The 24446-nt window shown below is 39.5% G+C and overlaps 2 protein-coding genes across 6 annotated transcripts; both read right to left on the bottom strand.

The window, feature by feature from the left end:
* Positions 1-780: 780 nt before the first annotated feature.
* On the bottom strand, positions 781-18748 carry HDAC10 (histone deacetylase 10). Of its 5 annotated transcripts, XM_026053827.1 has the most exons (21): positions 18713-18748; positions 18268-18334; positions 17412-17546; positions 15661-15757; positions 14864-14961; positions 14679-14783; positions 14395-14463; positions 13709-13835; positions 13036-13101; positions 12599-12658; positions 12152-12241; positions 11041-11147; positions 9378-9445; positions 8582-8855; positions 6954-7044; positions 5190-5275; positions 4650-4703; positions 3611-3695; positions 3020-3205; positions 1967-2126; positions 781-1269 (listed from the first exon to the last, which is right to left on the bottom strand). In XM_026053827.1, exons 2-21 carry the CDS (start codon positions 18330-18332, stop codon positions 1244-1246), a joined length of 2049 nt encoding a protein of 682 aa, XP_025909612.1. In that variant the 5' UTR covers positions 18333-18334; positions 18713-18748; the 3' UTR covers positions 781-1243. The 5 variants fall into 5 exon arrangements, with proteins under 5 accessions (XP_025909612.1, XP_025909610.1, XP_025909611.1 ...); XM_026053825.1 differs by lacking the exon at positions 781-1269 and having other exon boundaries at positions 1891-2126; XM_026053826.1 differs by lacking the exon at positions 781-1269 and having other exon boundaries at positions 1891-2126; positions 18679-18743.
* Positions 18749-20421: 1673 nt separating this feature from the next.
* LOC112959732 (secreted frizzled-related protein 2-like) lies at positions 20422-24212 on the bottom strand. The gene is made up of 4 exons (XM_026053817.1): positions 23914-24212; positions 23205-23374; positions 22405-22497; positions 20422-21387 (listed from the first exon to the last, which is right to left on the bottom strand). The coding sequence occupies exons 1-4, from the start codon at positions 24198-24200 to the stop codon at positions 21077-21079; spliced, it is 861 nt and encodes a 286-aa protein (XP_025909602.1). The 5' UTR covers positions 24201-24212; the 3' UTR covers positions 20422-21076.
* Between the last annotated feature and the right edge of the window lie 234 nt (positions 24213-24446).

Genomic DNA, 24446 nt, shown 5'->3' with positions numbered 1-24446 from the left:
ACCAGAGACGCAAGCTACGGCCACTGCTTCAGGATGGTTACGGCTGGTAGCAGGGCAGCTCTGGGCGCTTCCCAAATCTGCTGTCATTGTACAGAAATTTCATGTCTGAAAGAGGGGAGAATTAAGGCCCTTAGCCACAGCAATTTACAGCGCACAGAGGAGCTATGTTTCCCAAATAAATAAAAATAAATGTGGCGGGCAGACTTCCACCAGCCTTTGATCCGGCTGCTGGAACCTGGGAAGGGCAGTGGGGTAACTGCTTCCATACAAACTGTTACTCAAATGTGCAACAACAAATCCAGGCTTTTCAGGCTACCAACTATTTCTTCTAAAGATCCTGCCAAAGCTGAAGCACACCAACCTTGTGTCAGAATGTAGTTCTTTTAATGCTGCATTTAGTAACACTGCTCCCTACTTCTGCAGAGCTTTTGCATTTTAAAGTGCTTCACATAGATGTGACCTATTTACATCTCAGAGGGGAGCTATCTTACTTTTCACAGGTGAAGAAATGAAACAAGGTAAAGAAGATTGCTGCTATTAAAGAAGAAACTGCTAACAAGGGGATGTTAAATCTGGAATTTTCTGAAATTAGGAACATCTTCCTTCTTAAATAGATTTAATAAAGAAAAACAAGCACTAAAATGGCTCTTGCATGTATGTTATTTTAATCTTTTCATTGCTTTATTCAATTATATATTTGCAACTTATATGTATGCAAAATATTTTTATCTTTTTCCTCTCAAGTTCTGAAAAAAATAAGAAAAAAAGTCCACATTAGGATAATTCTTTACATCAGAAAAAAAGATCATCATTAGTCTGCAGGATCTGCTGCCAAAGAGTAGCAGTGGCAGCAGTGCAAGCATGAACAGTTTAAAAATATTTGGATATTATAACTGCCCATTTCGGATTCCTGTCTTCCAGATTACTTCTGTTTGCAGGTAGTCAGGCTACTGTATATACAATCCTCACCAGTCATAGATAACATCGGTCCCAGTGTGCAGTAATGAAGGCACAGGAGCAGGCTTTCAAGAGTCATTCTTGCATGACTGGTGTCAATACAGAATTTGCATGTACAATTCCTTAGATATAGAGAGGAAAATATGGATTTTGCATATCTTAAAAAGATGAAACAACAGTTAACGGCTCTTGTTTTGGCTACAGATCAACCATCCTTTTACTGATTAAAAAAGCAAACCAAATAGCAACACATTTTCTGTTCCTGCCGTGTAAAATGATTGTGAAGTCAATTTCCTGAAATCTCATTCTTCACTAAAAAAGAAGAGCATTTAAAAAAAAAAGTTAGTTATCAAGCTCAGACACCACTTCCCAAACCCTTAAATACATTTTCCTCCAAATGAGACTACAGCTGTTGACCATCTCTCCCAAAACAGAGGGCCGTGTTATTTCAGAGAGGCAAATGCACCTTCATTTACCAATGGTATTCTTGCTAAAAAACTAAGTTATTCAATAGAGCAATATATCTAGTAAGTATAGTTCAAAACATTTACACCTGCTTAATCTGATTCCTATGCAGATAGACTACCTGATCCTCAACTACGTAGGAATGAAGCAAGAGTAATCACTAATGAATTATGTCCAATTCCTGGAATCTAGTTCAATACATTAAAAGTTTAGGTGATTTTGAGCTACATTCAGAAAACAAGTTAACAATCAGAATGAGCATATATCTTACAATGATTCCTTAAAATATTTTTGGTTGTTTCACTTCCAAACAAATAATCTTAAGTATTGGAATAACAATAATGAAAGTTCCTTAGAGAATAGCTATTGTGTTAGTTTGGTGCTTTCTGGTTCAAGGGGCAGAATCCACTGGATTTAAAGTTTCACCCTGTTCACAATAGATCAGTGTAGAACTCCCACTGACTTTAATGTTATTGAATTTAGCTGTATTTTATCATCTCAAAAATGTATGTGTATGAGTAATAAAGATAAAGAGATGACTTACCTGAACACTGAAGCATTTTCCATTCCTGCTGAAACTGGTCCCTTAATAATTTTATTGTATGTACTTTTTCTTGGCTAGGCGGTGCATAGACTCCAAAGTCAGGCGTAGAATCACCCGCTAAGGCTTTAGCTACAGTTGGCATTAGATTTATGTCTGTGTTCTATTGCAGTAGAAAAAAAAATAGGATCAAAATATTCTTTATTTAGGTACTACATAAAATATTTTTAAACATGTTTTTTAATGAAATTTGTAATATTAGCAGCAAGAACAAGCAATGTTTGAATTTTCAATGAAAATGTGCTTCTGAAAAAATAATTTTAAATATTTTTTTTTTCAAATAGAGAAAGCATCTTATTTTTTTCCTTCTAAAAATGAAGGTAAAGAAATACTCCTGGATTAACAGTAGGAAATGTCAGAAAGGGAGGGAAGGAAAGAATGGAGCTTGTTTGCTTCCAGCAGAGTTTACGGTGGTACATTTGGCTTCAGTTTAAATCATTTCTTACAGATTTTTTTCTTTTGAAGCATCCATATTATATGAAGAATGTTAACAATTATTTTGAAGAATGTAAGACTATATTTTAAATGTATGAAAGTGAATTTTCAGTTATTCTAAAAAACAAAGCACACATGCATTAGAAGATCTTGTTATGGGGTTACCCCAATAGTATCAATATAAAACTTTGTATTTCAGTTATTTCTTCACAGAATACGTCTAACTTTATTCTTTTTCATGATGCTAGTTGTGTGTGACAGAGCACAGCATGGGACAGAGAGGAAATCTAGTGTTTTAGGATAAAGAGAACAAAGTGCTGCAGTCACATTCAATGAAAAGACACCATAACATGTAAGAGTAAGTGCTCATTTTCCTAAGAGAATCCCGAGCTGTGGAATCCCACCAGGGCAGGGAAGCTTGGGCTATCTGTGTCATTAATTCAGAGGTACCACAGGCAATGTAGATACAGGCAGTATTTTCTACTAGGCAGTGCTGTGCAGTTCCTTGCCACACAGGCTGCTGTTCAGCTTGAATGATCACAGCTTAGTGCCATTCCTTACCTCAATCACTGCAAGGATTCGAGACTCAGCCAGTCCTCGCAGTGAACCAAAGAGCAAAGAAATCCCATTTGTTCCAAGGCTCCTGTTTGGTCCAACAGCTATTATTGTTAAATTGGCTTGATAACTATATGCTACGGGAAGAATGAATCCAAAAACAGCAGAAAAGAAATCATTGCCTTCAGCACCCTTTAACAAAAATGAAAAATAGTTTAGCACAAATGCTAAATAGAGGTGAGCCTCAATAAACTTGCATTTCACCTAGGAAACAGGATACTGATCTGTTTTTTAGAACAATCTATTACGAATGCAGCTTTATTCAATGCTGAATAGTCATCTCCTCCTCATTCTCTTCACACTGTGATTTTGCCTTCTTGAATGTGAGAAGTTGCAGCTACTGAAGTTTTCAAACCTATGTATTCTAACACAGGCTAAAGACTTGTGAGAAGCACAAGAGAGGGCAAAAATGAAATGTTTCCAAGTGTTCAAATTCCAATAAGGGATATAATTCTAAGTGTCATCTCACAAATCTGTAAATATATTCTACTAATTCTGTTTAAAAAACAGTTTTAGCTTTATGAAAATGAACCTCACCTCCTTCCAGTTCAGGGAGATATAGTGTTTGGAGTTGGTCTTTTCAGATTTTTGTTTCTCACAAACATGTATCACGAGGATTCTTCTGTAAATAAAAAGCACATCCCAGTATTTAACCAATAACATTTTAAAAAAGCTCCTTATGTCATTCTTTAAATACTAGCTCATATCTCAATAGTAGAAAAGTTTACATAATTACATGTGATGACATTGAGGCCAATTAAAATTCAAATCTCTCTTTTTTAATATTCAAGAAAAAAGTATTGAAGATTACAGACAAGTCACTTCTAAGGGAGCTAAGAAGGGTAGAGATAAATAAAGGTAACTTTGAATGAAGAACTCAACATCAGCAGTACGACATTCTCTGAAACACATCAGGACTTTGGGACACAGTGAGAAGCTACAGCTTCTTGCACCAAAATCTTGTATTTCTGTCCACTTCCTTGACAAGGTGAATTGGGGATGGATGGGGAACAATGTGTTAAGTTCCAGCCTGGTCCATTCCTTCATATTTCTATCTTTGTTTCTTTCCAGTGTATATCCAATCACTCATAAAAATTCACTTAACTCTGAGTAAGAACAAATCCTGTCCTGTGATTCACAAGTGGATAGATACAGATTACACTTTGTATATCTGTATTAATATAATTATGATTTCATTTTCTTCATATGCAATTTCATTTTTACCAGTGATTTTTACATAATGTATACTTTCTTTCCATCTTTTCTTGACATTTTAAATTTCTTTTTGAATATTGCCAATGCATTACTTACACACTCAGTAACAATCTAAATTTCAGTTGTTATAAAAGGATAATAATTTAAACCTACCACTAAAATCATGAAGTGACACTTATAAATAGAGGTTTGACTTTAGAGATGTATTTGGGAATATTTTGTATTGTGTCTCATGTTAAAAATAATAAAACTTCAATAAACATAAGCGATTCATCAATGCGTTTCATCATATATCTAGATACTTAGGAACAGTTATAAAGCATTTGGGAATCTGATGTCCTGACCAAAAGAGAAACCTTACCCATCCTCTGTATTTGGTATGATTTCCATGTCTCCAACAAATATGCAGAGCACTCTGCAGAACACAAAATAAAACCTTGTGTAAATGCAGCTATGAGTTTTGTCTCTTTTTTTCTTTTTCCTTTTAATTAGTGCTATTTTTAAAGGACTTTGCATGTAAATTAGTTGCATCAAAAGAGGAAATCTTTTCTCCAATCGGTCCATGGGAAATATAAAGAAAATATATTCAGGACAGCTCAAGCAAATGCCTTCTCTCCTGTCAGACACTGCGGGAGAGAAAGTCTAAAGGGAAAACAGAAAATGCAACACAGAAAGCCTGGGCTGGCACAGCAATCATCCTTAAAGGTGTTTCCCCTTGGTAAGGCAAAGACTTTTGGCATTATAGACAATATGGACTCAATTAAATATGAAAATGCTATGCCTTTCAGGGTGCTATTTGTTTAAAAATGAAGTTTTTCAAAGACAGCTTGCAATAGTTTAGACACTTTTATCATATTTTTACATTTTGTCAAGGGGCTTCAAATGCAAAAGAGAAAATCACCTTTGAAATCCAAAACGAACAGAATGTCTTAGTGCAACAGCAGCAGACACGGAAGCTGCAGGCGATTCTGCAATTCCATTGCATGCCTATAAAATACATTTTTTATTCAGGAATGATTAATGCTGCACATTATCATGCCATTTTAATTTATAACTAATGTTTCTATATTGTTCATATATAATATATGTTCTATAATAACCTATACTATCTATAGATTATTAGATATATATATTATAATAATCTATAATAATCTATACATGTCTATATAATGTTTATATATAGGTATGATTCAAACAAAACTAAAGCTGCATGAAAGGTGCAATACAGTAAGATTTTAAAAAGTTAACAATTTATTTTCTACAAGAAAGCTGTATTTGATTGTTATGCCAAAAAATCTTCTATTTGGCAACTTACTTCAAAAGTGTTTTATGTCAAAAGGCAACTGTTGGAAAAGCTTCTCCAAGGGAAGTTCATCTTTACTGGATCCCTCAGTAATCTGTAGATCAGCTATATGTTCGTGTACCAGTAGGCAAGGTGCACCACAAGAAACCATACTCTTACAAGAAGGTTCTTTCTGATAACGTAATTCTGACTCTCCCTTTAACTATGACAAGTGGTTCTTTCCTAGCAAACACAAATGTCAGTAAAACTCATTCTGCCTTCAGGTGTTTGTTTGTTCTCTGGGATTCTTTGAACTAGGTGCTCCCTTCCCCTCTCTGTCAACATAAAAAGCTCAGCTTAGCTTCTGCAGCTCATTACAAGTTCTATTTCTTTTTCAGCAGTTATCATCTTTTAAAAATATTTACTGAATTTCCTAGAGCTATATTCAGTATTTAAAGCTAATAAATGTTAGCAAGAAAAAAAAAATAGAGAAAAAGAAAGGAAATTTTCCCTAAAGTCTACAGAGGTGGCTACCAGCAATAGGTAGGAGGTTACAAGCAAGGTAGGAGAAGCAAGCAAGGTTACAAGCAAGGGGCCATTCTGATAGTGACTCTTCCTCACAAACTTGATACTTTTAGAGGGCTTTTCATGCAAATGTCAATACTGATTTATAAGGATCTCATATACTTGTATTTGCTTGTGGTTTTTTTTGTTTGCCCCTTTTCCAAACTCACACCCTCGAAGTCTATCTCCTCTGCGCTCCTCACCCTGTAAGAGTCAAAAAGCTGGATTTAAGTTACTGCATTTATAATATACAGTGGTGTTTCAAACAACACCAAACTGCACCTTCAATAAGTCAATAAAGAGGGAGAGAAAACATCAGCTCCAAGTAAACTTTCCATATAATAGTAGGTGGGGACAGCTTCACATAGCTTGGCAGCGTTAATGAAGACCAATGCTTAACTTTCTCCTAAGGGCAATCTCGGAGCACCAGGACAGAATGGGACATTTCCTGCTCAAATTTCTTGCTGCTGCTTAATGTTCTGCTGGCAAAAAAGCCTCCTGCTCCCCTCAACTCCAAGACAGAATACCTGGCTCACCTCTATATCTAAAGGTGATGAAGGGTTCTTACTGTCTCATCTGCTGAGGCTGCAGAAAAGCAAGGCAGTATCTTGCTCGAAAATAACCAGAAAGTACCTCAGAGTCAACAACTATTCCTGAATGGTTTCTGACCTTACATACTCACCCTTGTAACTACGAACAATCTGGCTAAGAGTGGCAGGGTTGTGAATGACGTAATAACTGATATATTGATGAGAAAAGAGCAGAAGCAGAAATAAGAAGAAAGCAACACCCGAAAAGATCAAAGCACGTTATTCTCACCTGCTTCATAAGTATTTTATCTAGGACAGCCAACATACTCCCAAGAGAAAGCAAAGTTTCATCCTGTTTCACAAGGTCTCCATAAAAGGCACTGTAAAATATATTAAAAGAAGAAAAAATAGGTTAAGGACAAAATTCCAATACTTTTGAGGAAGATAGTGTCATAGTATTTTACAACAGTACTGTTTTGTGTGCTGCACATTCTTGAAGACAACTCTAGGTGGAAGATGACAATGCTCTACACAGACATTTCTCAACTCTCTAAACCTGTTTCCATTCTGCACTGGAAAGAAAATATAAGATCCAAATATATTCAGGAAATAGATTTTCTAGCAGAATTGGACTTTTAAGCCAAAAGTGGAGCTTCTCAGATCAGAGCAGATTGGGTGTCAGAGGGACCTAGGCAGGTTAGTGGGCTGGGCAGAGAGGAACCTTATAAGGTTCAACAAGGACAAGTGCAGGGTCCTGCACCTGGGGAGGAATAACCCCAGGCATCAGTGCTGATCAGGGGTCGACCTGCTGGAGAGTAGCTCCACAGAGAGGGACCTGGGAGTCCTGGCTGACGCCAAATTAACTATGAAGCAGCAGTGTGCCCTTGTGGCCAAGAAGGCCAATGGGATCCTGGCTGTATCAGGAGAAGTGTTGCCGGCAGGTCAAGGGAGGGGATCCTGCCCCTCTGCTCACCTCTGGTGAGGCCGCACCTGGAGTACTGGAGACAGTTCTGGGCTCCTCAGTATAAGAGGGACGTGGAGCTTCTAGAGAGGGTCAAGTGGAGAGCAACAAAGATGATTAAGGGGATGGAGCATCTATCGTATGAGGAAAGACCGAGTGAGCTGGGCCTGTTTAGCCAGGGTGGGAGAAGACTGAGGTGGGACCTGATCAATGTGTCTAAGTACCCGAGGGGAGAATATAGGGAGGAAAGAGCCAAACTCTTCTCAGTGGTGGCCAGTGACAGGACAAGGGGCAATGGATACAAGTTGAAACAAAGGATATTCCATCTCTGTATGAGGAAGAACTTCTTTGCTGTGAGGGTGACAGAGCCCTGGCACAGGCTGCCCAGGGAGGTTGTGGAGTCTCCTTCTCTGGAGATCTTCCAAACCCGCCTGGATGCCGCCCTGTGCCCTGTGCTCTGGGTGTCCCTGCCAGAGCAGGGGGGTTGGACTAGATGATCTCTAGAGGTCCCTTCCAACCTCAACCATTCTGTGATTGTGTGTTTTCATCTTAAAGCCCTGCTATCGCTTTAAGAGACCTTCTCAACAAAACCTTTCTCTAAATAGAAATACTTGGACTTCATGGGTGAAATCCTTCACCCTTAAAGTCCAAGCATTTAACCCTTGAAATTGCCCTTTTTTTTTAAGACATTATGACCTTTTTTACAAAGGGCTTTAAGAATATGAATGGTAATCAACATCAATTTGTTATTTTTCAAGAGAAAGACATTCTGGATAGCATTAAATAAACCAAGACCAAAAAAAAAAAAAAAAAAAAAAAAAAGAAAAAAAAAAAAAAAAAAAAAAAAAAAAAAAAAAAAAAAAAAAAAAAAGACCACAACAGAGAAAGAACTAGATGACAATCTGTGTAAAAATCTCTCATTTCCAAGTCATGAGATCTGGACAAAAAGAGCCAACCTGACAAGAGCTTTAACTTCATTCTTGTCCATTTCTTTCACCCCACGAACCGAGAGTGGGAGCAAATGTGCTGAAGCTTTAGATTCAATTGTTGCTGCTGTTTTGATGGGAGGCACAGGAAATAGAATATTTTTCATGTGCACTTCCAAAAATTTTTCTACTTTGACCACTTCATCTTTACTGGTTATCTTAGACTCATGCTCTGCGGAGGGATTTGTAGTAGCCTTCTCTAGTAGCTGTAATTTAGTGCTCAGATTTTGTAAAAAAGATGCATCTAGAGAGAAAAAAAAAAGAAAAAACAAGGATTTTTCACATGCATTAATTCCTGACTGGTGCTAATGTTTAGTTATTTACTAACAAAACTGTGTACATTTATATTAGCAGTGTGCATATTTATGTCCATGTGCAATGTTTCTTAATACAGATGATTTCTTCCTGACAACTTCCTTCCTGACAACTTCCAGCACAGAAGTATTTATTTTAAGCTAGTCCAAAGGTCTTAAATGATATGGCCATAGATTTGACACAGATACAGAATACTCAAAAAAAAAAAAAAGAGTCAAGGACTATTTTTTGGTCTGAGGTTTAAGACCTTCATTCATAAGTCAACCCAATACCACTATGGCTCAGCTCTGTATTTACCCCCAAATAAAGCCTCACCCTATTTCAGTGTTTCACAGATCATTTGAACGGGTAGTTTAATTATTTTTAAAGAGTGTCTTTAATTTTCATAATTTTGAGTTTCAATATCAGTCTGTTTACCAATCATATTTGCTTGAAGGAAAAGAATAATTACCTTCATACATCAAACATTTCCAGTAGGGCTTATGTGCTGCTCTCACATTTTGAATAGATTCAATAGCACTACAAAAGAATCAGAATTAACAACACTAGCAATATTGAAAATATGATTCACCCATATATATACACACACACACACACAAAAATATATATAAAACACTCTCTCTCATACATAAAAAACTCTGAAAACCAACTCTGACCTATTCCAAAAATGCAGAACAGAAAAACAGAGCTTGAGAATCAATGGGGATATCACTTGGAAAGATTGCCTGAAAATGCCAAATAAGAGAAAGCAAAAACAAAAGGGAGTAACATTTTTGAACACATTGGGGTAACTGTTTAGGGGCACATTTACACATGTTGAGTGAAGTCCTGACATTACCACCTCTCCCTGACTTCAGGAAAGACAGGATTTCACCCGTTACCCTTTGCTCTATCAGAGATTTCATCTACAGAGTGCAAAGGAGCAATTAGACTTTGCAACAGCAAAACAATCTGTTTGCACGGACTGAAAGTGGGACAGAAACTAAGGAAATCAAATTCCTTGATATTCTCTGTGTAAAAATCTCTCCTTCCTGTTACTGCTATTGTTTGTGGCAAAGGGACCTAGTGTATTAGCTGTCATACAACGCTAATACAGGTCAAATTATATATGTAGGACAAATTTTGTCTCTTTAGAGATAATGTAATAAGTAGGAGTTGAACTCATATAATAGGATGAATATCAAATTGCTGCTATCAAGGATAGTAACTGAGATAAAGGAGTAAAAGGGATGATGCTACAGGTACTGCGTGACGTACCAAGAGCGCAACACAGAAACACACCGCTCAGAACAACAGCATTGTTCCTTCAGAGCTGATAAATCCAACTCTGTCCAGCAACTTGTGTACACCTACATTGCTTGCCTGGCTGGTCTGAGTTTTAATTTAAACAACACAGTCAACCAGTAGGTGCTGCCTTCTACCCATCAAAATGCAAGAGGGATATTACTGCTGAGGAAAATCAGGAGACAGAAGAGAGACCAAAGATCAGATACTTGGTGATCTGCAGAAGACGGTGCAGGAATGGCACTGTTTAGAAGTGGAACTGATACAGGCCCAAGGTACAGAATGTTTTACAAGGTCAGCCACGCTACTGCACAAATGCAATTTTACTGTCTCCAAAAATAATTCAGGCCCAAAGTTTAATTTGGGAGGTCATGCAAACTGGCTCTGCAGAGCAGCAGCTTGTGCTGATGAGAGGACAGTTGGCTCCTGCACGTGCTCTGCTACAGCAGCTGCAGTGGTGCTGGAACCTGAAGAACTAACCACTGCAACTACAGACTTTTCCAAAAACAACTGCCATTAGCTGGCATTGCCTTGGCCTCAGCCTTCAATGAGGTGGTCTTGTTACCCTGGAAAGATCCAGTTGTAAACAATGTAAAATCACAATCCATCAAGAACTTCTTGTAATTTAAATCAATTACAGGGACAGAAAACAAAATATACAAAACTGTATCTAGGATGACCGTTTTTGGAATGGAAATTTTCCAAAGCAGAAAATAGTATCCGATTAAGTATTATATTAAAGTCTTGTTTCAGCCAAACATTTGAAGCATATACATCTTCAGCTTCTTTGATAAATATCTGAAATGTTTTAAAATTCTTTCTGGGCTTACCTTAGGCAAGGTGCCATTTCTCCAGTTATCTGAGGTACAGGATCTCCAAGCAAAGTCTTCACAGTCATGCAGACTGATTCAGCCAGTGACTTCAAGTGGTAACCACCCTAGACAAAAGAAGTGCCACAGAAGCAACAAAGAGTTGTAAAATGTAAGTGAAAAGCTAAACTTTTGAAATATAAATGAATTTACAGAAATGGAAAATTATATGGTGAAATGGAGACTATATTATATTACATCTAAGTCAATAGTTTTCGATCTGGGAACAGTAAGCTGCAGGCAACTTAACGAACTTTGTTGGTGTCACGATGCAACTCATTTTAGCATGGTTGGATTAAGTTTGGAAATCATGACTTTGCCATGAAAACCCTGGATATATATCCCTTCCTCAACCCTATCCCTGACATGGCACCTTCAACAGTTCTTGTGGACAGGACAGCGCAAAGGAAATGTTTCACAGACTGACACTTGAAGGCCCAGCTGAGCTGGTGGTTTGGCAGAATTTGAAGGACTAGAGTTAAGACTGCTAGACTGGAGATGACAAGCTGCTGCCTGCACACTACCAGCAGAACAGTTACACATTGGCTTTGGGAGGGGATGCTTCTTTGAACTCCAGCTTGGAGACAGAAGGACCTACAGTAGCCTGCTGAAGACAGAAGATATGAAGGAAGAAGGTTCAAGGGAGCAGAGATCAAGAAATGAGTTGTTTCTTAGAGGATGGATGCATTCCTGGAGACTTCATTAGGGATATTATACCAACAAACCTATTTACCTGAAAAAGTATTTTCTAACATGCTGCAGAAAGGATAAGTTGGAATACAGATTTCAAAAGGAGGAAACTTTTTTCGTAGTTAAAACAGAGTTCTTAAAGAGATGTTCTGTAATTTAAAAAACAAGGGAAAATCAGTAAAGGCTTCACTCCCAAGTAAGAGCATACTTAAGTTAAACATTTTTAAAGCAAAGAAAGACGCTCTTGCAAAACCATCCATAATGCAGCTTATTAATCCAATACATTAAGAGGTTTGTCGTTCTCATGTCTAGCCTGGCTGATATAGCTCTTCCCCAAAGAGTCTACAAAGTCAATGCAAAGACTCTTCCTTCTCAGTCTTACCTCCAGAATAACACACAGCTTTCCATTAGCTAGCTGCATAAGGAAGTGGGTAAGATGGGCAAAAACATCAGGAGTGGCATCCATCTGACCCTAAAGCAAAGAAAAATATTAATAAAGAGCTATAACCCTGACTCAGAACGTTGGTTAAAAAATGACAATCTGAAATACATGGGTGTAAGCCAGAATACTGGAATATTTACCCCCAATAGCATGGATCTAGCAAAAATGCTGAACCAACTACTTTAAAGGAAGGTGCAAAAAACCAACATATAACTTATACCTATGGAATAATCTGGTCTTTACAAGCTTCATCCTATTATCTTAAGACTCAAACACTTGTTTGGTCAAAGTGAATTCCACCTAACAATCACCAGACATGTAAGGTGCAGAAGTATTTTACAATCAGATTTGTGACTGACTGCACAAAGGCCATGGCAGGTTACTTACTTCGGGGTCTCCAATTCCTGAATCATATCCGGAGGACACAAGAACCAGTTCAGGATCAAACTGTTGTAAAACAGAAAGATTTCAGTCTCCGTTCCTAAGTCTTCTCTTCAGTTTCGTACTTGGTTTCAACTATACAGCTAAACGTAGTATTTCAACTAGACCATAAACAGGAATAAAATAAAACTGAATAAAATCAAAGATTACCCAAAGATTGTTGAAGAAGATACAGATCTTTATATTGAATATCTAAAATTTTAACATTTCATAAATATTATTCAGTTGATGAGGACACCATTCCTACCAGCAGAAATAACATGTTAGTTGCATTACTGGTAGGTGCTACAATTCTGCAAAACATATGAGGGTATCTGATTGAAATATACTTAGGAAGTAGCTGGTGATTTTGTTATTAAAATAACAAAGCAAAAGTAATTTACCTCAAAAGCCACTGGAAGCAAGACATGAAAAAAAGCAGCAAGATAATCTGAATTTCCCATGCCAACCTGCAAAACATAATATGACAATATATAATAAATATTATTTTGATATTATTGTAAATATACACATATATACACAAATAATATACCAGTAACATAAAAATCACATATTATATAATAGTGGTAAAATATAATAAAGATCATATTCTTCTGTTGGAATAACAGATTTCCTCCTGTTCACTTCTAAATTCTTCAAGACATTACAGAAAAACTTATAAACACGAAAAAACTTTAGAAAGTCAAGTAAAACAAACCCATATAAGTAAAGTACATGGATTTGCAGCACTTTCACTCTTGGAGAACAAGCTTCAGTTCTTTGCTGAGCAATGATGGATGTAATCATAACCTCAAACTATTTCTAACTTGATGGCTGGGCAAGATACTGGTGAAAACAGAATATATGTTTTGCGTTTTTTTTTTTTTTTTTTTTTTTCTCTCTTAATATTTTGTCTTTCCAAGGCATACTTCTGAGCAGATGTTCTGCATCAGGAATAGGATGTACTGCCCCATGACACCTGTCAAGTAAGTGAAGCAGTGCACCTTCCAGAAAATGTGTTACATGATGTATAAGAAAGAAAGTGGCTGAGTTTGTCTTTTTGTACACAATACTTACCTTATTCCAAGGCAAATTTATATTTCTCCCTTTTCCTCTTCCCAAACCTATAGAATCATAATCGGATTCCTTTAGCGATGGCCAGAATTCCTGATGTTCGTAGCGATGCCAGGAAAAATATAAAATACTGAAAGACACCCAGAACAAACACATCTTAATGAAAATGTCAAGACTGACATATCCTACTGGAGGCCCTACTGACTGAAAACAGAATCCTCCTTCCCCCTTAGTTCTCTGAACAAAATCAACTTGGGACAATTGCTACAAATTTCTTGTATGGGTTCCTTTAAATACAAAATTCCAGGCTTTTTCAGAAAAGAAACTTGTTTCAAGAACCTATTTTCAGAAAGCAACATAAAACTAATGGGTTTCATCCAACTACTACTTAAATAAACAGAGGTTTCTGAACAGACAGAATTGACAGATTACTTGAATGCTGGCTTAAAATTATTTTCTTTACTGACAAACTAAGATAGTCATATTGCTCATTCTATGCTACTCCTTAGGTAAAATTTTTTGTTAGATACGTTTCCCCTGTTTGAAAACAAATAAAGAAAGGCACGATATAGTAGCTAAAATAGCCAAGAGAATGAAATGCATTCTCCAAGATTTCTATATCTAGAATATAAAGACAAATAACATATAACTATCTAACATGAAAAAAACAAACAAAACCTCTTACAAACCTTGGATCCTCTTCAAATATATATTGAGTTCCTTGCCCATGGTGCACATCCCAGTCAACAATTAGGATTCTGCATAGATCAGTAAAAGAAAACACTGAATGAAATAAGTAGAGCATTCCAATCTAAGGGAGGAACAGATGAACAGAGCTGATTTTCATGCACAAAAGATCCCCAACACCCAAGACACTCTAGATGTTATTCTAAAATGGTACAATGCCAAGCAGTATCTAAATGGCACTGACTATGCCTAAGACAAGCTTCCCCAGAGCCAGCTATGCACTTACCTCTGTAAACCATATTTTCTTTTTGCATATTTTGCTGCAATAGCAACATTGTTGAATAAACAGAACCCGTTTGCTGCATTCCTCTGGCTGTGGTGACCTGGAGGTCTAAAACAAAGTTAAATATAGTTATCCCCAAAAAAAGGAAATCTGGTTGAAAAGCAAAGATTATCTCAGTATTTTCTTACCTTACTAATGCCATTCCATTGCACACTTTTCCTGACATCACAGAGTCCACCAGTTGCAAACTTGCTCCTACTGCTAGTTTGGCACAGCGGTAGGTGCTCTAAAAAAAAAAAAAAAAAGTGGTGTCTTGTGATTATCACCGATCACTCACCAGCTTATTTTTAAGCTATTTGTACTCTACATGTTTTGCATCACAACAGCAAGTTGTCCTGACATACAAGTTGTATGCAGGTAGCTGAAAGCAGAATTTCACAGCATAGTTTCTAACGTGAGCTCTACTAGAATTACCTGTGATCATCATGTCATTTGTAAGAATAGCCTCTCTAGAGCACAAGTCTATCACAGGAAACGTGACAGACTTACTGATCTGACTAGTGAAATGAGACTGTATCTATATAAATAAGGTACAAAACCTTATAGAGGAAAAATACAAGACTTCAGGCTTTACCTGAAACAAAATTTTAGAGCAACTGTTAACAAAATGAGATTTGCAGGTCCCTAATGGTCTTCAATGATGTGGCTAACTGGCAAAAAATAGATAACATTTGGCAAGTGTGCTATACTGATATAATACAGTTAGAGAATAGACGACAGAACACGTAACCAGTTTAAGTGACAGCATTATAATAAACTTGCAACAGATGCAATAATAGTATAAATACATCCAGTACATCTAATAACACCGATACATCCAATTTAAACAACAAAAGATGTATTGCCGATTTTCCCCTACTTGGAAAAGGACCATCTGGATGCGATAATACAAAAGCTCTTAAGAGAGAAGTTTTAACTTGCTCACCGGATGAAAGAAAAAAGCATCATAATTCCCAGAGACACTTTTCAGTTCTTCTTCATTCATTGCCTGGGTGCTTTTGGCAACTTCCAAGTGCTCAGAACTGCAGAGGAGAGAAAGATATTAATACACCATTTAACTAGGTAAATATATCTTTATTGTTTAATGCAAATTTTAATAAGATGTAACAGGATTTATGTTAAAATGAGCTTCAGTGTACTCCCCATGGTGACCAATGCCAAACCAACTAGAGTTTCACTCACAGAATGAGACATCCTGCTGCCATCTAATGGAAATAAAGCAAATCCGTGGCTTAAAAAGGGAAGGAATTAACAGGACTACAATGAGGAGAAGCTGAATGACTGTAATTACTAGCTGAACCATCAGCCTCATTGTTTAACTGGGAACAGATACAAAACATTTCCACAGTAGTTGTGTATTTGTCACTTCGATGTCTGTTACAATCTGAAAGTGTTTTGTTTAGCTATTAGTTTTAAACCTAAGGAGAAAGTATTATTATCTGTAGCTTATCCATGAAAAGCAAAACAATACTCAGTTAAATAAGCGATCCCAAGCCATCTAATAGGGACAACTACACTGAGAATAGCAATCAAGACTAACACCCTATCAGCACTATATTTTTCATAAAAAACAAACAAAGTTTTATTTGTATTTGGGTTACATTCTGTTACATTACATTCTGATAGTTACATTCTGATAAACAAGTAGTTTCCAAGGAAAAACAGTTCTGCCAACTGGATTATTTTAAGCATACTTAATGACCAAGCTACGGTCTCGTTATAAGAGCCAAGACATCCCTCCCTCCTGGGAGCCTGGCTGCGTGTTGGGGACCAGGTTAGAGACGGTGCAGCTGACAGCCTAGAAAACACCAGCTAGAAGCCTCAGGGGAGGCTCCCCCCCAGCAGCTCTGCAAAGAGGTCTGGGCAGGGGCTCCCCTCCTTCCTTTGGAGCTGTTCTGAAGACAGAGCTCTCACTTGTGGCTGCCCTGCAGCTGCGCTGCAGCAACATCCATGCCTGGCCACAAACCCCATTCCTCTAGACCTGTGGACTGACCCCGGCTTGATCACAGACTGGTCCTTATGGACTTGTCTGGCAATCCAGACTCCTGGCTGAACCTTGTCCATCCCGAGACCTGCACTGGCTGCTGTTACTGTTTCTGAGGCCACTCATTCTTTCTGCCTTGTCACCCTGCTCTGCTCCCAGCTGCCCTTCCCTTCCAGAGGAACCCACCCTGGCTGCTCCCTGCTATGGAGGGACAACGAGCACACAGGGCACGTGCCCGCCACACAACCATCACACCAAGGCGGACTTCATTGCCATGACCTCCAAACTCCCACACACACTGAAAATCAGCTGCAAAGCTCTTCTGTGTGGTTCACTGCCTCAGAGAAGTTTGGAAGAAAGATGAGAAAAAAAAATTCTTTTTCTAAGGAAATATCCAATATTCTGTGGGTTTTTCTTTTTTTTCTCCTGCTTTATCCCATTTTTATTAGAAATCACTTTTCATGCTGTGCATAAATCAACACCAATAACTCAGGAGAATTCAAAGAGTGAGAAGGTGGATTTAATGGAATAGCAGTTTCATTCCTCAGCACCTGCACTACACTCAGCGCCATTTATTCCCCCTTGAAATTTCTGAAGTCACCGAGTTTCAGATTAGATTTTTATGATCTGGGGGTAGAGGGTCTGTTATTTCACTGAATGAATCTGAAAGGTGAGGAAAGCAAATTTCAGACCTGTGAACCAACAGGATCTCCTCCTCGCTTGCTTCTCTGGCAGGCACACGGACACATCTTTCCACAAGATGGTAACGTTCAAGCTGCTCATAGGAGGATGACAGTCTTTCTGGTACTTCAATATCACAAATTGGACTAAGTAAAAAATAATAATAATAATAAAAAAGAATAAACACTTAAGTGAAAAAAGTACATAGCTCCAAAATAAAGAAGAAAGTAACACAATAGCATCATTCTCTCTTTCTTCTCTCACTACTGAAACTACCAACACTTACTACACACAAACACCAAAACTGTACTGAAGTGAAAAGCAGTGGATGAAGAAAGAGAAAAAGTTGGCTTAGGAAAGGAGACAACAATGAGCTTCCATTTTGAGCACAGCATATTGGTCTAATTTAGATACACTTAGGAAAGTGACTTACCCATGTCTAATCCGGGCAAACTTGAAATTACCACTAAGCTACTGCAAGAGCTTTAGCTGGTATATCCACATATTTTTTTCCCAAGGCTCCAATTTTTCTACATTTTAGCTTTATAAGCAATTTTATTAAAGTACTTTTTTTCAGAGGATTACTCAGATATCTAGAACTATACAGGTCTTTTTAAGGCCTAATGAGCTGAAGAACAACAGCCCGTCAAACGCAGCTGCAGATTCTCATGAAGGCATCCGGATACACAGTGGCAATAAAGCTTTTCTAACAGAGGAAACGGTCTCTATTTATGAAGAAAGTGATAGGATACTTGTCTAGGTATGGCATGTAAACTGAGGTAAAATTATATTGTATTTACATGCTACCTCTCTTAGAAGCCTTAATTAGAATCTATTCATTAGAAAAAAATAAAGTTATTGACTTACTCATTCCAAAGCAGTTTATGACTGGTCATTTCCTCATCATAAATCAATGCTGTTCCTGAAGCCATTGCTACAGACAAAACAAGACAAAAATCCCAAGACAAGTATTTCAGGCAAGCAGGAAAGGCACGTTAAAACATTATTATAACACTTAACGAGCAGATAACCTGTGTCAGGCTTGCACTTCAGACTTCGTGGTTACAAAGGGAAATCCAAGGAGATCCTTTGCTGGGACAGTGTGGAGGGAGAGGACAGAAGTGGCATGGATCTGCACTATGGGCGATGATGCCTGGGCAGGATTCCTGCCAATGGATTTTATCACGGTGATCCCAGTGCAGACAGGAGGTCAAGGAATCTCTCCCGGCTCCTCTCTTGCCAAATTTTAAGGTGGCTCCGAGCACAGGCCAGACCTACCTGCTCGTCCCAGCTTTGCCAGCGTGACATTTACCTGTCAGAGCGGACACGAACAGAGGTGTATGTGAAAAAACCTGCAGGATAAAACCACAAAATGCAAAAAGATATGGTTACAGATGCCCTAAGCACCACAGTTACGGGGTCTTGCAATAACAACTTTTTAATGTATTTTAAGAGACACCCAGGAGACATTTATGGAGGGGAGCACACACCTTTTAAAGCAAATGGCGCTCGGTTGGGCGCTGAGGAGGTAGCCACGCTGACTTCACGCCGGGCCGGGACGCGCCATAGCCACGAGGCGCCCTCGCGCGGTGCCCCCGCGCCGTGGGCCGGGTCGGGAGGGCGGTCCCAATCCCAGTCCCAGTCCCGGTCCCGGTGCCGGTCCCGGTGCCGCTGGGCGGCCCGGACATGGCGGCGCAGGGCGGTGTCGCGCGTGGGGGCGGCCCCGCGCGGAGGGAGCGGGGCGGCGCCGGCAGCCATATTGGGCGGCGGGTCGTGCCGAGGGGCTGGCCGCGCCGCTCGCTGTCGTTATCGGGAAAAGTGCGGAGTTTGTGCGGTTTTAAAGCCGCAGAATAGCGCTTGAGGTTTCCTAAGGGATCCCCCTGTCCTGTGGGAGGGCGCGTTACAAAGCCCGCGCTGGAAGCGAGTGTTCCCAATGTTTCCCTTCTGAGTGTTTCCCTTCTGAGCACTTCCTCAACACTTGTGAGAATTCCTCCAAAACTCCCATATTTCATTTTCACTGGCACTGATGCTGCCATACATTTCATTGGCCTATAAGAGAAAGCCTTATCTGTATATAAATACACCACAGAGCAAATTGCCTTTGCTCTAAGGCCGCTGTACTTAGACACAGCTCTGTAAAGCAGGCCCAGCTATTTGAGTTATATCTTAATGACAGCTGAACTAGAATTACTTCGTTAAGCTTCTAGTGTGTAATAAATTCAAGAGTAACTCCATCCCCCTGAACTGCAGAGTGTCTTCTAAAGCGTTGGGAAATAATTAATAACAAAATCATTATTCTGCTGTTTTTTCAGAGCAACAGGACACGCTCCGAAACCCAAACCCCTGCGCGGCACGGGCAGGTTGCTGCTGCTCCCTAACCGGGTCACGTTGGGCCCGAGCGTCGCACCAACATCGCAGCAGCTGCAAAGTGCCCCGGTCCTCTTTAAACATTCACAATTTCCACCAGCAAGGCCCACAGAGGCTCAGCAGGATCAGATGAACTGCGCTTTCCAACAACCTCCTCCTTTCTCAACTTCATTGTACAAGAAAAAAATGAATATAGATTGTTTCAACTTCTCTTTCTTTTTTTTTTTTCTTTTTTTTTTCACTGCATGTTTTCCTGCATTTTCCTTGAGCGAGGGCTCGTCAGGAACACAGATCTTGACAGCCTGGACTTTTAGAAATCTGCTGGCTGTAAAATTTAATAGATTTCAAAAAATACAACCATAAGAGATGCTACAGCACTGAAAAAATTTCTATTTTATGTGTTGCCAGTTACCTGGTTTTGTTACTCATACCCATCTTTACTGAAATAAACTAAAATCTGGTCAAGTTCTGTCCATCTTCTTGAGCTCAGTAGCAGCTCAGAGTATTGCATGGCAACTGGGGATGCCAGTTATGTGGCCAACTGAAATGATTTGCCTTTCCTGAGTTGTTTTCATTCCCTTAGCCCCTTGCAGTTTTCTCAGACAATTAGTAACATTCCTGAATTGACTTGTTAAATGTGTCTATTTCAGCTAAGAAAATGAAAATGGACAATTCATTAGAGGAGCCTGATGAGAGTCCAGATGAATCATGTAAGGTCAGGATGGTCACTCCTGGGGAAAAAAAAATTCAAGAATGCGCTTAGCCTATGCTGTCACATTATCTCTGAGATAGTGTCAACACTGTCACTGCAAAGTGACACCAAACAACCAAATCTTCCTGTGGTTAGGGTCAAGCAGGGTGTGTTTACAGTTACTTATTCCTGTTTATTCTGATTCCTGCAGAAGTGGCCGGCAGAGGGCTGCCTTCTTTTACAGTGTTCTAATGGGAAAACATGAAGTGGATGCAGTAAACACTAAGGAAAAACGTAGATGACTCCAAGGAAAGGGCAGGATGGACAGTTCAGAAAGCTACATTAAATGTACGTGGCATTCATCTTAAACATTTACATATTTACATATGTTAAAACAGTTTTGAAATATAAAACATTTTTCTGATTGATCTGAGTTCAAACTTGATGTGCACAAATAGAACATCAGAGAAAACGGGTCTGTTTACATGGAGTTGAGTTCAGCTTATAATACATTTTAAAAGGAAAAGAAGACTTTACATTCCACTTATAGTACATTTCTATTTACAAGATAGGTATGAGAAGTGTAATAATCTTTTTTACAGATAATAAGATAAATATTTACAAGCATTTGTGGTATCTCCACTTCTGAGTGGCCAAAGTCAGCTGGGAGTCCCTCTTATGCCAACGATAAATGTTATTTACTAAAATGACACCATCTTCAATGTTCCCCACAAGGAGATACACCATGGGACGATGGGGCTGCGACATCCTCTCCGTGCAGTTTTCATTGATAAGCAGCCACTGTTGTATCATATTCTGCATTTCATAAGGCAGAAGGGAGCCCTGGATAATGAATTCCACTTGACAATCAAAGTTAAAATCTTGGTGACCAAGGACTGTTCTCTTTTTGGACAGCTTTACTTTCACTGCTAAGGAGAAAAAAAAGTAAATAATTCTATTTATTCAAATATAGTAAGAAACACTACCAGTTGAAGAGGGGAAATTTCTTAAAAATACTATTGTAATTTATGATGGTAAAAGTAGGGTGATACCTTCTCCAGCAGCAGTATATTGAAACATTTAAAATAAAGGCTATGTTATTATTAACTGAATCATGCAACTAGGAAAACAATGTTTTCATAAAGGTGGCTAATATATTTTTGTCATCATGGTGTATGTTAGAATTTGTGCACAATTAGATCTAACCTTAATAACTGGATTCTAATCTTATTAGATATTTTAAGGATTATTCTAACATCACAAGGCAGCCCAAGCAATTCTGTGGCTACTTTGCTGATATTATGAACTGGTAGTTCTTCAGCTGGTAATTCTTGCTAATATCAACCTATTTAGCTAGTCCCTTTGCATTGCAGGCATCTACCTCTCCCACTTAACTCTACCAACACTTAATCCATCCCTCCAAGTCTCTGCATTGACTTCAAAGGGCTTTGCAGGAAGTTTCTAGGCCACTGCCTGTCATTCCAATAAGACAATGTGAGGTAAGAATCGCTTTTACTGTTATAATTTGTGGAATTTTGAGTAAGCTGTTTGTCACTAATAAAACTCGAGCACATGAGTAACAAGGACCCTTACTGCTGTTAAAAAAAAAAAAAAAAAGCCTTCCTTTGAATTTATCTTTGAATAAGACAGATCTGCTTTTGCCACATGTATTTTCCATTTTACAGTGTAGCCAATTAGAAAAGAATAAAAAGGCTACTTGGCTGTGAAATAAATTATAAACCTTTCATGCAAAATAAATCCTCCTTGTGTTTTGTTTATGAAGAAAATAATCTAAAAAGAAACCTCAGGTTAAGTCAGCAACCAAACTCTCAGGTTTTAGACTTTGAAATCCCGGAAGAAACTACCACTTATTTTCATCCTGGTTTTAAAGCGTTTTAGGAGAGCTATTTTTTTCTCCAATAGCAGTTGTATTAGCAAGAACTTACCAAAGTTATTGTCACAGAAAACTTCAAGTGCTCTTTTGTGCATAAAGAATTCCTCCACTGCCGGGCAGCTCTGGCATGCAGGTTTTGGCAGCACTGGGGGGAAATATCAAAGTCTCATCACTACCTTTCAGAAGCTTTTTTGAATTCATTTACGGCTGTGAAAGTTGGGAGCCTACTGCTTATCCATAGGCAAGACAAAGAAAATATGCAGCTATGAAAATGTCAATGTTTGCAGCTTCCCTGCAAGCAGGGCTAGTGAAGAACTTAATGTAGTTTTCCATGCCTGTTCAGTGCTGGTTCAAAGTCAGTGATCAGCACTGTGTTATTTTTCATACAGCTGTGGTGGAGGGGAACAGGGTAGGTGAACAATTCTGTTAGTGATCCTGGGTGCAGCTAGACTGGGATTTGAATATATGAATTTGGATGTGCCAGCCTATTTCTGTGCTTTTCCACAGAGGTTAATAAGCCTGAGCACATCTGAGGATTTGAACATCAAGCCCACAATATATCTGGTTTTCCCGAGGGAAGCCTGAGAATAATTCCCCTCAGCTTTTCAGAGCCGATCTAAGATCTATTCACGCATATACAAGTTTATCGTATCCCACAGTGCCATGGAAAACATTATAAATAGAGCGCAAAATCAATTGTGTGTGCTGTGGGGGACCCGCTACCTAGCTCGGTGTCTGAAACCACTCATCCTGGGAATGGGCCCTGCCACGTGCATGATCCCGTGTGAACCGCATGCTCCTTTATCCGCCGGCCGCCCACCTTTGTGCGGGTGCCCGTGCCCCTTCGCCCACCTTTGTGCGGGTGCCCGTGCTCCTTGGCGAGCGATGCCAGGCACCTGTCCTCGCCGGCGGGGAAGCGCTCGCAGTCGAGGGCGCGGGGCCAGCGGCGCCCGTGGCAGGCGAGCAGCGGGGCGCAGCGCTCCCGCACCGCGGCGCACACGCTCCTGCAGGGCTGGATGAACCTGCGCCGAGGGGAGCCACGCCGTCAGCACCCACAGCTCCATCGCCCACTGAAACCCTTCCTCCCCTCATACCCAGGCTTCTCCAGTAATAACACAGCTCTGCAGCAGCAGCTGGGGGGTTTTTACACAAGTCGCAAGTCATCTGTGTACAGACTGGACTGTGCTTAAAGGAGTAAGTCACAGTTTCAAAAAACTTTTTTTTTGTTTTATCTAAGGAAAGATTCAGTATAACTTTATTCACAATAGGTATTTAAATTCAGTGCCACTCCAGTTCAACCCTAAAGTAAAAGCAAGAATAACTTTCTGACTGCAACAAAATAAAATACAATATTCTGTGGCAACAGCATTCTTTTTAGGACATGTTTGCCGTACATTTTCCTCCAATGAGCAGGAAAGAAAGTTAACAAAATTATTTCAGATAAATAACTGGAGAGGAGGTCCCCTTCAGCTTAAGGTGAACACACACCTGATTTGCTCCCTCCTCTGGATCAACTGCAGCCTTCAGAGGCTGGGCCTCTGTGCTGGGCCATGGTACTTACGTGTCCAGACAGACAGGAGCAAAGAGGGAGCAGAGGAAGGTCCTCACGAGAGGGTGGCAGTCAGTGCGCGCCAGGCGCTGCCAGGCCGTAGCCCTCAGCACCACCTCCTCCAGGCTCGTGTGGCCCAGCAGGTTGGGAAGCCTCATTTCGGAATAGCCAACCTTTTGGCACATAGCCATCTCCTGAGGTATGGCCACACATTTGGTGGATAATCCAATGTCAAAGCCCCTTGCCCTTCCTAGGAAACTACTCAAAGCCAGAGCAAGCATCTTTGCTACCCAAAACATCCTCTGGTGGCTCCAAGGCTGCAGGATAGGAGCTGCCAAAACCCCCAAAGCATCCAGACACACAAAAGCCCTGGGGCTTATATATTCCCCAAGAGCTTAGTGCAGCATTGGTTATCAGCTGCTCACCAAATCACTTGAGACAAGACCTGGCCTTATTGCCTGCCCAGCGATTGCTGTGATAACCAGGGAGGTGGGGACAGCAGCGCTTTAAGGGAGGGTGTCCCCTAAAGCCGCAGCTTTCACGGA

This window comes from Nothoprocta perdicaria, unplaced genomic scaffold (genome assembly GCF_003342845.1).
Source record: "Nothoprocta perdicaria isolate Ctin4 unplaced genomic scaffold, notPer1 scaffold_119, whole genome shotgun sequence".
NCBI lineage: Eukaryota > Metazoa > Chordata > Aves > Tinamiformes > Tinamidae > Nothoprocta > Nothoprocta perdicaria.
Note: the sequence above shows the minus strand (reverse complement) of the source record. Positions and strands in the feature narration are given on the sequence as shown.

What these genes read in the sequence shown, in the direction of transcription:
- HDAC10 (XM_026053825.1), bottom strand. Translation starts at nt 18,332, where the DNA reads ATGGCTTCAGGAACAGCATTGATTTATGATGAGGAAATGACCAGTCAT. An exon ending in GAGATCCTGTTGGTTCACAG is followed by an intron (nt 15,758 to 17,411) that starts GTCTGAAATTTG and finishes TCTCCTCTGCAG; the next exon opens with TTCTGAGCACTTGGAAGTTG. An exon ending in GAAATGTTTGATGTATGAAG is followed by an intron (nt 8,856 to 9,377) that starts GTAATTATTCTT and finishes TTTTCTCTCTAG; the next exon opens with ATGCATCTTTTTTACAAAAT.
- LOC112959732 (XM_026053817.1), bottom strand. Translation starts at nt 24,200, where the DNA reads ATGTTTTGGGTAGCAAAGATGCTTGCTCTGGCTTTGAGTAGTTTCCTA. An exon ending in GCTCCTGTCTGTCTGGACAC is followed by an intron (nt 23,375 to 23,913) that starts GTAAGTACCATG and finishes CCCTCGGCGCAG; the next exon opens with GTTCATCCAGCCCTGCAGGA. An exon ending in TTTCTGTGACAATAACTTTG is followed by an intron (nt 21,388 to 22,404) that starts GTAAGTTCTTGC and finishes TTTTCTCCTTAG; the next exon opens with CAGTGAAAGTAAAGCTGTCC.